The following is a 15718-nucleotide window of genomic DNA, read 5'->3' as shown; positions in this document are numbered from 1 at the left end:
GGGAAAGTGACCCCTGATTAGCAAATGAGTAACAGAATTCTAGAAATACCCTATTCCACAGAATTCTACAAGTATTCTCTTCCACAGAATTCAACAAATCCTCTGTTCCAGAGAATTATAGAAGTGCCTTTTTCCACAGAACTCTAGAAGTCCTCTCTTCCAAAGAATTCTAGAAATCCACTCTTCTGAAGAGTTCGGGAAAGTATCTCTTCCACGAAATTCTAGGAATCCTCTAGAAATTCTATTCCACAGAATTCTAGAAATTATCAACCACAGAATTCTACAAGTCCTCTCTTCCACAGAATTCTAGGAGTCCTCTCTTCACATTTCCAGAAATCCCCTATTCCACAGATTTCCAGAAGTCCTACCTTCCTCAAAACTCTAAAAATGCCCATTTCCAATAATTTTAGGAATCCACTATTCCATAAAATTATAGAAGTCTTCCCTTCCTCTGATTTCTGGGAATCACATTTTCCACAGAATTCTAGAAATCTCCTATTCCACAGAATTCTAGAAATACTCTCTTCCAAAGAATTCTGTCAGTCCTATCATTCTCAGATTGCTAGAAATACCGAATTCCACAGAATTCTAGAAGTCCTCCCTTCCTCCCAATTCTAGAAATGCCCTATTCTTCAGAATTCTAGATGTCCTCTCTTCCTCAGAATTCTAGAAATCTACTATTCCACAGAATTTTAGAAATCCAATATTCCACAGAATTCTATAAGTCCTCTCTTCGTCATTTCTAGAAATACCCTATTCCACAGAATTCTAGAAGTCCACTCTACCACAGAATTCTGGATGTTCCGTATTCCACAGGATTCCTGAAGTCCTCTCTTCCACAGAATTCTAAAAATCCTCTATTTCGCTGAATTCTAGAAGGCCTCTCTTCCACAAAATTCTAGAAATCCTCTCTTCTACAGAATTCTACAATAGAAGTCCTCTCTTCAAATTTCTAGAAATTCCCTATTCCACAGAATTGTAGAAGTCCTTCTTTCCTCCAAATTCTAGAAATTCCCTATTCCGTAGAATTGTAGAAGTCCTCCATAACTCCGAATTCTAGAAATCCCCTATTCTACAGAATTCTAGAAATCCTCTCTTCCACAGAATTCTATAAATCGACTATTCCATAGAATGATAGAAATCCCCTATTCCACAGAATTCTAGAAGTTCACTCTACCACAGGATTCTGGATGTTCTGTATTCCACAGGATTCCTGAAGTTCTCTCTTCTACAGAATTCTTAAAATCCTCTATTCTGTTGAATTCTATATGGCCTCTCTTCCACAAAATTCTAGAAATTTCTCTTCCACACAATTTTAGAAGTCCTCTCTTCAGATTTCTAGAAGTTCCCTATTCCACAGAATTGTAGAAGTCCTCCCCTTCTCTGAATTCTAGAAATCCCCTATTCTCCGGAATTCTAGATGTCCCCTCTAACTCACAATTCCAGAAATCTCCTATTCCACAAAATCCTAGAAATACTCCCTTTTACAAAATTCTACAAATCCTCTCTACCACAGAATTCTAGAAGTCTTCTCCTTCAAGGAATTCTAGAAGTACTCTACTTCTCAGATTTCTAGAAATTTCCTATTCCACAGAATTGTAGAAGTCCTCCATTCTTCTGAATTCTAGAAATCCCCTATTCTATAGAATTCTATAAATCATCTATTTCACAGAATGATACAAATTCTTCCACAGAATTCTACAAGTCCTCTTTTCACCGAGTTCTATAAATCTTTTCTTCTGCAGAATTCTAAAAATCCTCTCTTCCACCAAAATCTAGAAGTCCTTTCTTTAGCAGATTTCTTGAAATCACCTAATCCACAGAATTCTAGAAATCCTCTCTTTTACAAAATTCTACAAATCCTCTCTACCACAGAATTCTAGAAGTCTTCTCTTTCAAGGAATTCTAGAAGTACTCTACTTCTCAGATTTCTAGAAATCCACTATTCCACAGAATTCCCAAAGTCCTCTCTGCCACAGAATTCTTGAAGTTCCCTATTCCACAGAATTCCAGAAGTCCTCAGAATTCTAAAAATCCTCTATTCCGCTGAATTCTATATGGCCTCTCTTCCATGAAATTCTAAAGATCCTCTCTTCCACAGAATTCTAGAAGTCCTCTCTTCAGATTTCTAGAAATTCCCTATTCCACAGAATTGTAGAAGTCCTCCCTTCCGCTGAATTTTAGAAATCCCCTATTCTACAGAATTCTTGTAGTCCTCTATTCCAGAGTTCTAGAATTCCACTATTCCACAGAATTCTAGAAATCCTCTATTCCACAGAATTCTATAAGTCCTCTCTGCCTCCGAATTCTAGAAATCCCCTATTCCACAGAATTCTAAAAGTTCTCCCTTCCTCCGAATTCTAGAAAAGCTCTATTCTAAAGAATTCTAGAAATCCACTATTCCACAGAATTCTAAAAGTTCTCCCTTCCTCTGAATTCTAGAAAAGCTCTATTCTAAAGAATTCTAGAAATCCACTATTTCACAGAATTCTAGAAGTCTTCTCTTCCACAGAATTTTAGATGTCCTCTCTTCCTCAGAATTCTACAAATCCCCTATTCCACAGAATTCTAGAAGTCCTCTCTTTTACAAAATTCTACAAATCCTCTCTTCCACAGAATTCTGTATTTTCCCTATTCCACGGATTTTCAGAAGTCCTCTCTTCCACAGAACTCTAAAAATCCTCTGTTTTACAGAATTCTAGACTCCTCTCTTCCAGTCCTCATGGCTAACACTGGGATCATGGGGGAGTTTTTTTCTAGTTTGATGCCAGGGTTCAACCCCAGAGGCTCAGATTCCTGTCATCTGAGGGGCAGCTGGGAGTCAGGGATTAAAGAACCTCCTGGGCCATGACGATAAGCAGCCAGTTCTGGGGACCTTCCTGTGCCGCCTCCTCCTCTGGGCCCAGAGAAGCAGGAGGTGTGCTGGGGGTTTGCCTCTCTGGCCTCCATCCCTGGGGCCCAGTTCCTCGGCTCGGTTACCCCACGTCCCCCCACCCCTGAAGAGGCCTCGCCTCCTAGGTGTGGCTCATTGGCATGCTAATTCCCCAGCCAGCACCTTGGCTTCGCAAGTACCTGCCAGCTGCCCGCTTCCTCCAGCCGCCTCGGCCCCCGGCTGCAAAAACCTGAGAAGCCACGGCCCTTTCATCCCCTCAGGGCCTTTCATCTGAGCCTTTGAAAGTGGCAAGTCCTGGCGATCAAAGACCAGGGGGAAGGTGGAGGCAGGTACCCCTCTCCCCGTTTTACTGCTGGCAACACCGAGGCCCCCGGCGGCCAGTGCCCAGCGCAGCCCTCCAGCTCCTCTGAGAGAAACCACCGCCTGGAGCCTGCCGGCTCCCAGCAGCCCCACTGAGGATCTTAGAGAGTGTGCCGAGCCGCCCGTGTCTGTCTCAGCATCTTCCCTGGGTGCTCTCCTGGCTCTTGTGCCGGCCTGTGGGCTGGTCCCAGCACAGCACACCCCTGGGCCCTGCCCCCGGGGTCACAGGCCAGAGGGAGCCCCGAGGAGCCCCGAGGAGCCCACGTGAGAAACAGGGACGTTGGGGCAGCGCGTGAGATGTGGCCGACGTGCACTTGGAACAGACACGCACATGTGACCGATGTGCACACGGCGCCGCCGGGAGCCTGCCAGTGGGAAGCTGCACCGCGGGAGGGTGTGCAGAGCCAGTGGCACCAAAATGCGACCACATCACTAGACGCTGGGGGTGCCTGTGGCATATCCTTCAGGGGGCGCCCCTGAGGCCCTGCTGTCACTGAGGGAACCCAAGTTCAGAGACCCCCCTCCCCGCTCCCTCCCCGTGAGGGCGCCAGAGTGAGAAGGACTAACGTGACCAGCCCGGCCCTGCACCTGCCTGGGGGGAAGGGAGTGGGGGCAAGGCGGCCTGCCTGGGCTCAGAGCAGCGACAGGTGCCCAGGCCCTCGGTTCCTTCCCATGGGTGTCCCCTGAGCAGCGTGGCCCCTGAGCAACGCGTGTCCTGACCAGTAGCCGGACGGGTGCGGGGAGTGCACAGACAGTCAGCTGTGGCTCCAGGCAGTCCCCCAGGGGAGGGGTCAGCCACGAGGGGCCACCTGGGCGGTGGTGCACAGGTGGGGGCTGGGAGCACCCGCAGGAGACCCTGACCTGGTGTCGGGGTCAGGCTCCTTTGGGGTGTTCACCCCACACTGCTCCATGGGCCAGAACCCCCAGCCAGCTAGCTCAGGTCAGAGCCTTGGCGACTGCCAGGAGGAAGGGAGAGCCCCTGGGCTGGGCCGGCTGGGGTCGGAGCTCGGGCCCAGCTCCGTGTTATCCCTGACAGACACCCGTTGGCAGAAAGGCTGTGGGACTAAAACTGGAGGAGGCCTTTTGGGGTCTGAGAGAGATGCTCCCCAAACTGCCTCTGCCCAGACCTCCGGCTTCCAAACCTGGAGCCGGGGCAGAGGTCAGGAGCTGAGTGATGGCTGCACATACACAGAGGCCTTCAAAGCGTGAAGGGGCGCGTGTGGCCACCACCCCCTTCCCTGCAGTTGGCCTCACACTGGCCTTGGGCTGTCAGCTGAGGTCCCTTCCAATGTGTCAGCCCTCACACCCCGAGCGCCCAGGACCCTGTGTCCTGTGCTGGGCTCCGGGGGAGGAGCTATATGCCACAGTCATGCCCACAGGAGAGTATGTCCAGGTCAGGGAAAACAAGGTTCGTTTCATAGACATGAAATGTGTACATAACACTCACACAGGTACATGTGTGTAGACCCACACATAGCTACCTGTACACACAGAGAAAAGGGTACATGAAAGGGATGATAGCAGCTGCCCTCATGTTTACTTGCTAGAGGCCCGGTGCACGAAATCCATGCACGGGTGGAAGTATGAGCGTATGGCATGGAAGGGTAGGTCCCAGCTGACCTCCGGGCCCTGGGCAGCACCTGGGCCCTCAGCCCCCTTTTCCCCCCTCCCTGAGTTCCCACGCAGAGAAACGATGAGGGCAGCTGGGCATGGTGGGCCAGCCGCAGCATGGGCCTCTGGACGGGCAGCCAGCCTCACAGCCTCACAAACTGGCTCCTGCATGAACCCTCAGGGAGCCCGACCGGCCCTGAGGTTTGGGGCGGGTTCCTCGCGGGCACCCCACACCTGAGCCCAGGGGCCTTCCCCTGCGTGCGAGCCCTGGCGTCCCCTGGGAGGGCAGCAGGGGGAGTGAGAGCGAGCTGGGCAGACACCCCACATTCTCACTGCACTCCGTCCCTGTCACCCAGGCCCGCAGGTAGCCGGTGAGAGGTCGGTCGCCGCCACCCACCCCCAGTTCCCCAGCCCAGCCCAGGGACTGGCCAATTGGGCGATCAGGGCCTCCCGGCTGCTGGTGGCCCATCTACGGGCCAATCGGTTGGGGCAGGAGGGTGATCAGCAGGGTGATTGGGCCTCACTCACACCCACCTTGGCCTGGCATTGCCCACTCACCTGCTCCACTATCCTGCCGTGGTCCTGCCCTCATTGGGGTCCCTTAGGGCCAGCATCACCTCCACTGCCCCCCACTGCCAGCACTTCACCGAGGCCCACCATGCTCCATAGCACCCCCTGGTGGTCAGCATATGTCACAGCGAACAATCGAACTCCAGGTTGAATAATTTGCATATTAGGTTTTTATTATACAGGATATTCTTTTCTTTTTTTTTGTCTGTGGCTTATGTCTGATTTCTGCAGAAATAGGACTCATATGAAATGACCGGGACCCCCTGGAACTGTGAGGACAGTTTGAGAAAAATCTGTTTGCAGGGGAAGGAGGACTTAAACGGGGTCTTGCAAGGTAGGTGGGGTTTGGACCCCGAATCAGGACAAGTTACCCGGGAGCAGGCCCAGTAGGTGGGCTGGTGGGATGTGAGAGGTAAGGGGGATGGCCTGGAGGGGGAGCACAAACCCTGGATTCTGTCAAAGGGCCCTGATTCCACTGACCTCAAACCTCCTGGGCGCATGTCCTCCTCTAGTGACCCCTCGCCCCGCGGAGCCCCGGGGAGGAAAGCTCCATGAACCACATGGCGAAGGCCGCGGCCTCTGTGACTCCGGGGGCTGAGCCCGGGAGTCCTCCCTCAGGCTGGAGGAGGCACAGGAGGCCTCGCATCGTCCGCAGGCTGCTGGGACCAGAGGCGGCCTTCTCTGCTCTGGGACGCCCCTGGGTTGGCGCCTCAGCTCTGTACCCTGCCACCCCCACCCGCTCCCGCCCAGGGCCCAGGACCAAGCACAGGCCAGGCGTGGGCTCCCACAGCCACATGCACCCCAAGCACACCCCGCCCGGACAGGGTGTCCCCATAGCTGCAGCTTGGCGTCTCTCATCCCAGACTTCCGAAGAAACGGTCTCAAGGCCCCTCGGGGAGGGCTCTGCCTCCTGGGCCAACAGATAAGTGGCTCTTGGAGGCACCTGGGAACTCAGCCCAGAGCCCCCGGCAACGTGCCTGGGGCAGTGGGGAGGAGACAGGCCCTCGGGCGAAGGATTCGACTCTGGCTCTGCGTTTGGGGTGGCGGGCTCGGGGTTACAGAGTGTGTCACAGATGGCGGCAGGCCACGCTCAGCTCCTGGCTGCACTGGCGGTGGCAGAGCGGGCTATTCCCGCTCCAGCGTCCCTTCTCCGTTCATCGTTATCCTCCTCCGTTCATCGTTACACTTCCGAAGGGAATGCTTCCTGAGTCCCAGCCATCAGAAACAGCAGCATATGCCCTGGCCGGCATGGCTCAGTGGATAGAGCATTGGCCTGTGGACTGAAGGGTCCCAGGTTCGATCCCAGCCAAGGGCACCTGCCTGGGTTGCAGGCTTGATCCCCAGTGGGGGTGTGCAGGACGCAGCCGATCAATGAATGATTCTCTCTCATCATTGATGTTTCTAACTCTCCTCCCTTCCTCTCTGAAAACAATAAAGAAATATATATTTTTAAAGAAAAAAAAATAAAAAAGAAACAGCAGCATAACTATTTGCTTCCTCCTCGGTGTTCCCGGAGTAAAGAGTCTGTCCGTAGAACTCTCCGGGGGAGGCAGTCTTTGCTTTCCATGCTCACATCCATGATGATGCTTTACAGTGTCTGTGCTCAGCGGGCGGAAAGCAGCCACTGAGGAGGGTGCATGACCAGCATACCGCGTGTGGAGACACAAATTTGGAAAATCCATGTCTTCCTCTTTCTCAGACTAAAAGTTCCTGTGCCTTTTTTTTCTTAATATTTTATTGATTCTTTATAGAGAGGAAGAGAGATGGATAGAGAGTCAGAAACATCGATGAGAGAAAAACATGGAACAGCTGCCTCCTGCACACCTCCTACTGGGGATGTGCCCACAACCAAGGTACATGCCCTTGACCGGAATCGAACCTGGGACCTTTCAGTCCGCAGGCGGACGCTCTATCCACTGAGCCAAACCGGTTTCAGCAGTTCCTTTTCTATGGCGCACACAGAGGCTCTGGGTAGAAAAAAAAACAAAGTAAAGACATCATTTTAAGAAACTCAGCCTGTGGGGCTCAGCATCTGCTCAGTTTGTGATGGGAATATGTGGGGGTTCGCTGAACAAAGAGCTTCTTCCCCCTTTCCTGCACATCCGCGCCTGCCGGGGTGCTGTCTCTCAGCCTCCTGTGACCCCTGGATCTGAAATACACTGTGGGCACGGGGGCCGGGCGGGAGCGACAAATCAAAGCGAGGCGGATCAAAGGGGAGCAGCTGCGGCCGGGCTCACGGTGCAAGCGCAGCCTTGGCTCCCTGGGCCGCCTTCCCCGGTTTTCTCTCCAATAAACAACCGGCTCACCGCCCGGGCTGTGGGTGCGAAGGGCTCCCCAGCAACAAAGCGGCCGGGAAGCGGGTACTTAGCACTTAGAGAGGGGAGGGGAGGCGCTCCGAGGGAGGTTCGGGGAGGCAGGACTCAGAGGTTCGGCAGGCAGGACCTGGTGGGAAATGAGGAGCAGAAGCGGCCAGCGGCCCCAATGGCTCTGCCTCGCAGGCTGCACCAGCCAGCGCTGTTTCTTTTCCAGCTGCTGCTTTCTGGTGCATCTTAAAAAAAAAATATATATATATATATATATATATATATATATATATATATATATATATATATATATATATATATATACATTTTATTGATTTTAGAGAGGAAGGGAGAGAAAGAGAGAGATAGAAACATCAATGATGAGAGAGAATCATTGACTGGCTGCCTCCTGCATGCCCCTCACCGGGGGTGGAGCCCACAACCCAGGCATGTGCCCGTGTCCGGAATCGAACCTGGGACCCTTCAGTCCCCAACCCGACGCTCTATCCACTGAGCCAAACCAGCTAGGGCTCGGTGCATTTTTATTATTATTATTATTACTTTATTGATTAAGGTATCACATATTTGCAATCACCCCCTCCCCCCCCCCCCCCCCCCATTCCTTGACTTCTATTCCCTGGCCTTCCCTCTCACCCAGAAAGCCGCTCTGAGGCTGCCTTCTATCTCACCACGCCTCCCCCGCGTCTATTCCAACGGGCGGGACCACAGGCCGGGCACAAATTCTGGCCAAAAGCAAAGCCGGGCGAGCCGGTGGCCGGTGGCCGGTGGGCGAGGGCCCGAGGCTCAGAGGCTCCTCTGCGGCCGCGCTGGCTCTCGGGGCGGGAGAAAGCTCTCGGGAGCCTCTGGGGAAGGCGCTCCAGCCCACAGCGCCTCTCTCTGGGGAAATAACGGCGATCGTTGCTGGTTACGACATCGCCGCGGGCTGGGCTCTCTCCGCGGTCCGAGGTGGGATGCACACAGGGAAGAAGCGACAAGCTGTTGGCTGTTCGCAGGCGGCAGGGAAAGGAGGGAGGAACCTAGAGGTGCGTTCAGGGAAGAGCGCGGGTTTCCGGGCATCTGCCCTCCCTCCCCCCCCACCCCCCGCCCCACGGGGAGTGGGACTAACTGAGTTTTGGGGGGACGCCTCAGAGCGCGGGGGACCTGTCGGGGCTCACATCCGGGAGCCACCGCTCACCGCCTGAGTCCCACCCGCACGTCGAGGGAAGCAACCTCTCTTCTCAGGTCCATTCCGTTGCCTCCTCTGCTCCTGTTGTTACACATTCACTGTTTCTTCTTCATCCAGATTTCACCAGTTTTCTCTCTAGTGCCCTTTTTTAAAATATATTTATTTTTTAATTGATTTCATAGAGGAAGGAGAGGGAGAGAGAGGTGGAAGCATCAATGATGAGAGAGAGGCACAGATTGGCTGCCTCCTACACACCCCACCTGGGATGGAGCATGTGCCCTGACAGGGACTCAAACCGGGACACACCGACCAGGCACTAATACCCAGGTTCATTGCGTTGCCTCCTCTGCTCTTGTTTTTGAAAATTAATTGTTTCTGCCCTAACCGGTCTGGCTCAGTGGATAGAGCGTTGGCCTGAGGACTGAAGGGTCCCAGGTTCGATACATCCCCAATGGGGAGTGTGCAAGGGGCAGCTGATCGATGTTTCTTGCTCTCTATTCCTCTCTCTTCCTCTCTGTAAAAAAATCAATAAAATATATTTTAAAAAGAAATAAATAAAAATTGTTTCTTTTTAATCCAAATTTCATCAGTTTTCTAACGTCCTTTTAAAAAGAAGTATATTTTTATTGATTTCAGAGAGGAAGAGAGAGAGAGATAGAAACATCAATGATGAGAGAGAATCATTGATCGGCTGCCTCCTGCACACCCCACTGGGGATTGAACCCAAAACCCAGGTATGTGTTCTGACCAGGAATCAAACTGTGACCTCCTGGTTCACAGGTAGACGCTCAACCCCTGAGCCACGCCGGCCGGGCACTAATATCTGTTTTTGTTTTTTAAAGATCTGACTCTGAATCCCACATTGCATTTAGTCATCAAAAACTAGGTTTTAAAAATGCACTTCTAACACTAATACATACATAGGATTAAAAATAACAATAAGGAGCATCAAGGGGAATAAAATAAAGCGTCTCTCTCAAGCCTTCACTCGAATTCCAGCCCGGGGTTTCCACCTCTTTCCTCACCACGCGGATTGGCCAGGGACACACAAGCACACAGGATTAAAACTTCACTTTCAGCAAAAGGAGGAGAGAGGAGAAGGCTGGGGTCTGTTTCAATGTAGAAGATTATAATGCCACACCAACTCCCAGGAAAAGCCATAAAAACATGCTGTGTAGCAGAAACGAGTTTGGCTCAGTGGATAGATCGTCGGCCTACAGACTGAAGGGTCCCGGGTTCGATTCCAGTCAAGGGCATGTACCTTGGCTGCGGGCACATCCCCGGTGGGGGGGGTGCAGGAGGCAGCTGGTTGATGTTTCTCTCTCATCGACGTTTCTTTCTTTTTAATATATATATATATATATATATATATATATATATATATATATATATATATATAATTGATTTTTCACAGAGAAAAAGAGAGAGGGATAGAGAGTTAGAAACATCGATGAGAGAGAATCATCGATCAGCTGCCTCTTGCACACCCCCTACTGGGGATGTGCCCACAACCAAGGTACATGCCCTTGACAGGAATCAAACCCGGGACCTTTCAGTCCACAGGCTGATGCTCTATCCATTGGGCCAAACCGGTTTCGGTGCTCATCGACATTTCTAACTCTCTATCCTCTTCCTTCCTCTCTGTAAAAATCAGTAAAATATATTTTTTTAAAACATGCTGTGTAGTTCGTTTGGGTAATTATTATGCCACAAAGAAAATGCTGGGGTTTCCTATCACCAGTCTAAAAGACAGAGACACTGTCGTCCACACTTGGTTAGATGTTTCCTGGCAAACCCTCTCCAGTGCCCAGTGTGGCCAGGCCTCCCCGGCCGGCAGGTCCGTGTTCGGGCGCCCCGTGAGCACAGCGGCGCGGCGAGACATGCGGGGGCCTGGGGGTCCCCACACGGGCTGCAGAACCCGTGGCCCTGGACCCCTGGCAGAGCTGCTGGGTTGCTGGACCATCCCTGGTGGGGAAACCTCAGCCGGCAGCGGCAGCCACCACCTCCGGCTTCCCCCGGGGTTGGCTTCCGGGTCCCATCACTATAGCAACAGAACTCAGGTCTGCCCAGGTCTGGCTCCGCAGGTGACTGGGAACCTAATGAGCCTGAAACACACACACACACACTCACACACACACACACACACACACACACACACACACTCACACACGCACACACATACACACACACTCATATACACACACTCACACACATACACACACATACACACACTCACACACACACACTCACCCACATACACACACACTCACATACACACACATGCACACATACACACACTAGCACACATACACAATCACATACACTCACACACATACATACACATACACATACACATACACACGCACACACTCATACACACACATACACACACATACACACTCACATACACACAATCACACACACTAACACACATGCACACACAATCACATACACACACATACACACACTCACATACACACACAATCACACACATACACACAATCACACTCACACACATGCACACACTCATACACACACAATCACACACACGCACACGCACTCACATACACACACACACGCACGCACACACACACACTGCAGAGGGGCAGGGCCTTCGCCTATCTGACATGAAGGGCACTCAGCAGTGCTTTGGAGTCAGTGGGCCGGTCTCGATGGTGGATTATTTCCCTGTCTATAACATTGAGACATTCCCACTCTCTGTAAAAACCAATGGGGGCCCTAGCTGGTGTGGCTCAGTGGAGAGAGCATAGGCCTGCAGACTGAAGGGTCCGGGGTTCAATTCCAGCCAAGGGCACAGCCTGCGTTGGGGGCTTGTTCCCCAGTGTGGGGTGTGCAGGAGGCAGCCAATCAAGGATTCTTTCTCATCATTGATGTTTCTCTCTCTCCCTTCCTCCTCTGGATTAAATACATAAATATATGGGTTTCTTTTTTAATAAATCAATAGGAAATATCAAGTGAAGATTGACATAGAACTAAATAAATTCACTGTAAAGAGGGGAGGGGCACAAATACCGAACTCACAGAAACACCCACGGGCACAGCCCGGCACCGGGACACTCAGAACCAGAATGATGCTCCCGTCCCATCCGCCTTCTGCCCGAACGTCCCCGCCACCAGGGGAGGCGTGAGGAAGAGGAGGGAAGGGATGGGGGAGCAACAGGCGGGATGTCAGGCTGCCTCTCCGAGCCTGGGGGCGGTGCGGGGTCGGGGTCACAGTCCCGGGGGGGGGGGGGGCGGTGCGGGGTCAGGGTCACAGTCCCTGGGGGGGGGGGGGCGGTGCGGGGCCCGGGTCACAGTCCCGGGGCGGGGGTCGGTGCGGGGTCCGGGTCACAGTACGGGGTGGGGGGGCGGTGCGGGGCCCGGGTCACAGTCCCTGGGGGGGGGGGCGGTGCGGGGCCCGGGTCACAGTCCCGGGGCGGGGGTCGGTGCGGGGTCCGGGTCACAGTCCCTGGGGGAAGGGGGGGGCGGTGCGGAGCCTGGGTCACAGTCCCGGGGGGGCGGTGCGGGGTCCGGGTCACAGTCGGGGACGGGGACCCGAAAGGCCCTCCCACAGAGGCCCTCGGGAGCGAATGGTGCGGGCAGATCGGGCTCGGGTTCTGGAAGCGGGAGGTGGTGGGCGCCTCCCTCCCCGCAGCGGGTCAGCGACAGCGGGCTGAGCGGAGCGGCCCGGCCTCCACCCCTGACCATCCAGGAGGGGGCGCAGCGCACACCATCCCACCCTCCTCCGGGCCAGACGGACCCTCCGGGAGGCCGGGGCGGGGGCCGGGGCGCGGGGGGCGCACACCCGGAGCCTCGCCGTCTTCCCAGGACCGTCTGGGGCGTCACCGGGCGCCCCGAGAGGCCGGTGCTGCGGGGTGACCGCGCCCCCCGGTTCCACCTGCGCCTCCGGGACCTGAGCCCGGGCAGCGGGGCGGCCTCCGCCGTGTCACCGCCCCTCGCCTGCACCCCGGCCGGCAGGTGGGGGTGCGGGCGGGCTGTTTGACCAGCGGGTCGGTCTGGCACGGGGTGAACGCGCCTCTGATGCCCGCGGGAGGGCGGCGGGGCCGGGCCCCGGGGGGTGCTCTGCCCGCTGCGCCCCCCCCCCCAGCAAACCCCCCGGATGTGGATTGCGGGCCGGGCGGCGGGGGCTCCGGGCCCGGTTCACGCCCCCCTCGCGCCCCCGCGGTCGGCGGAAGCGATCGCTCCCCGGCGTCTGGCGGGGCCGCGCGGGCTCGCACCCCGAGGGCCACGACCCCCTCGTCCCCCTTTGATCGCCCGCCGCGGCCCCGCCCCGGCCCGGCCCTATAACCGCGGGCTCGCCGCCCGCGGGGCACAGGGCGCAGCGATGGCCGCGGCGGGGTCCCGCCAGCTCCGGCTCCCCGCGCCCCGGCCCGCGCCCCCCGGGCCCCTCTCGCCGCCGCCCGGCCCCGCGGCCGCCCTGCTCCCCGGCCCGGCCCGCTGCGCCCCCGCCCCCTTCGCCGGCTTCCCGGGCCGGGGCCCCGGGCCCTCCGCGCCGGCCCCCGACCGCCTGGGCCCGCTGGCGCCCCCCGCAGGCCCGGCCGCCCCGCCGGCGTCGCAGCGCCGCAAGCGCACGGCGTTCCGCCCCGAGCAGCTGCGGCTCCTGGAGCTGGTGTTCCGCCGGACCGCGTACCCCGACATCCAGCTGCGCGAGCGCCTGGCCGCGCTCACCCTGCTGCCCGAGGCCCGGGTCCAGGTGAGGGGCGCGGGGCGGGCGGGGGGCGGGGGCGGGATTCCGGGCAGCGCCGCGGCCGCTCCCTTACCGCGGCCTTGGCAGTGGCTGCCCCGAGCCCCCGCGTCCCGGGGCCATCGGAGACCTGTCCGCAGCCCCGAGCGGGGCCTTGGGCCGGGATGAGGGACTGAGTGTGGGTGTGACGGCGCGGGCGGCGGGAGTCCCGCACCTTCCCTGGGGCACAGGCGGGGCTCCCCCGGGGAGAGGCCAAGGGCGGGCTGAGCCTCCAGGTCCCCGCGGGCCCGGCCACTCCCTGGCGGGGCCTCGTCTGGAATCCGCGGCCAAAGACGTGGCGTTTGCGGGTAACGCTGAGCGGGTCACGAGTTGAGATTCTGGTCCAGGCGCATCGGAGCTTCACCAGGAGGGGCCCGGGGCCCGGGGCCCGGGGCCCGGGGCTGAGCCTCCCCTGGGCGCCGGCTCCGACCGGAGCGCTCCCCGCGGGGGGAGGGGGCAGGGGGAAGGGGCTTCCCAAGCGGCGCGCCCGCAGGACCTGGGGGAAAGGAGGGGGCCGCCCACCGGGCACCCCGTCCCCGACTCACCGGCACGGAACTCACGCACCTTAGAGCTGGGCTCTGCGTGACGTGGGCATCTGTCGCCTTTGCGCACAGCAGGTCTCCCTCGGCAAACTCCATGCAGCTCTGTCCGGTCCAGCGGAGCGGGGACAGCCCGTTCCCAGGGACGCTGGACAAGCCCTGGGGCAGCCCGGCCCCATGCTCTCCGCCCCGCCCCTCCCCCCCCCCGCTCACCGCCCCGCCCCTCGGGCTCTCCGCCCCGCCCCCGGCTCACAGCCCCGCCCCCCGGACTCACCGCCCCGCCCCCCGGGCTCTCCGCCCCGCCCCTCCCCCCCCCCCGACTCACAGCCCCGCCCCCCGGCTCACCGCCCCGCCTCCAGGACTCACCGTCCCACCCCCGGGGTCTCCGACCCGCCCCCCGGCTCACAGCTCCGCCCCCGGGCTCACCGCCCCGCCCCCGGGCTCTCCACCCCGCCCCCGCCTAACAGCCCCGCCCCCGGGCTCACAGCCCCGCCCCCGGGCTCACAGCCCCGCCCCCGGCTCACAGCCCCGCCCCCGCAGGTTTGGTTCCAGAACCGGCGCGCCAAGTCCCGGCGCCAGAGCGGGAAGTCCTTGCCGCCCCCAGCCCGGCCCGCGCTCCTCGCCCACCCGGCGGCCCCCGGAACCGGCATCGGAACCGGCATCGGAACCGGAACCGGCACCGGCCCCGGAGCGCTGTGCCCGAAGCCGCAGCCGCCTCTGCAGGTCGATGTGAACCGCCTGCCCTCGGACCCGGGCTCCCGAGGCCAGCACTGCGGCCCCTGCGCGCTCCCCGAGGACGTGGCCTCCGAGCTGGGCTCCTGGGAGCGGCACCTGCTCTCCGCCTTCGGCAGCTCGTGAGGGCCTGGAACCCGGGACACCCGGCACCAGCCCGGCAGCAGAGCCCGGGCCGCCCTCTCCGGCTTCACTCCGAGGACATCACGTTCATCTCCGAGACAGCACCTGTCCCTGTGCGGCTCCTCCCCCTGCCCGAAGCCAGCCCGGGCCCAGGTTTTCTCTGTACCCCTTCTCCCCCCACGTCACCGGACCCAGCCTCCCCTGTCACCGGGCTCAGCCTCACCCGTCACCCGGGCTCAGCCTCCCCTGTCCCCGGGCTCGGCCTCCCCTGTCACCGGGCTCAGCCTCACCCGTCACCCGGGCTCGGCCTCCCCTGTCCCCGGGCTCGGCCTCCCCTGTCACCGGGCTCGGCCTCCCAGTCACCCAGGCTCACTGCGTCCTGCCTGCGCCTCCCACACGCAGTGGTGGCTCCCAGGACTCTGTCCAGGTTGCTCCCGAGCTCCCTGTGTCTCGGTTCTCCACTTCTAAAAACCACCCTCCTTAGATGAGATGGGAGGGAGAATTGCAAAGTGGGAGCACACTTTTGGACTCCTGAATCAAATACAGAGTTTTGTGCGTGGTTGTTATTTTTTTTATTTTATTTTTTTAAATAAATCTTTATTGCTCAGATTATTACAATTGTTTCTCCTTTTTTCCCCCCATAGCTCCCTTCCACCC

At 57.4% G+C, this 15718-nt stretch overlaps 1 protein-coding gene across 1 annotated transcript; it reads left to right on the top strand.

Annotated features, from left to right (window-relative positions):
- Nucleotides 1-13268: 13268 nt before the first annotated feature.
- MIXL1 (Mix paired-like homeobox) lies at nt 13269-15718 on the top strand (the record flags this gene model as incomplete). The annotated part of the gene is made up of 2 exons (XM_084868516.1): nt 13269-13637; nt 14747-15718. 2 exons carry the CDS (start codon nt 13269-13271, stop codon nt 15062-15064), a joined length of 687 nt encoding a protein of 228 aa, XP_084724642.1. The 3' UTR covers nt 15065-15718.

Source organism: Pipistrellus hanaki, assembly GCF_964339955.1.
Source record: "Pipistrellus hanaki genome assembly, chromosome: 20".
Classification (NCBI taxonomy): Eukaryota; Metazoa; Chordata; class Mammalia; order Chiroptera; family Vespertilionidae; genus Pipistrellus; species Pipistrellus hanaki.
Note: the sequence above shows the minus strand (reverse complement) of the source record. Positions and strands in the feature narration are given on the sequence as shown.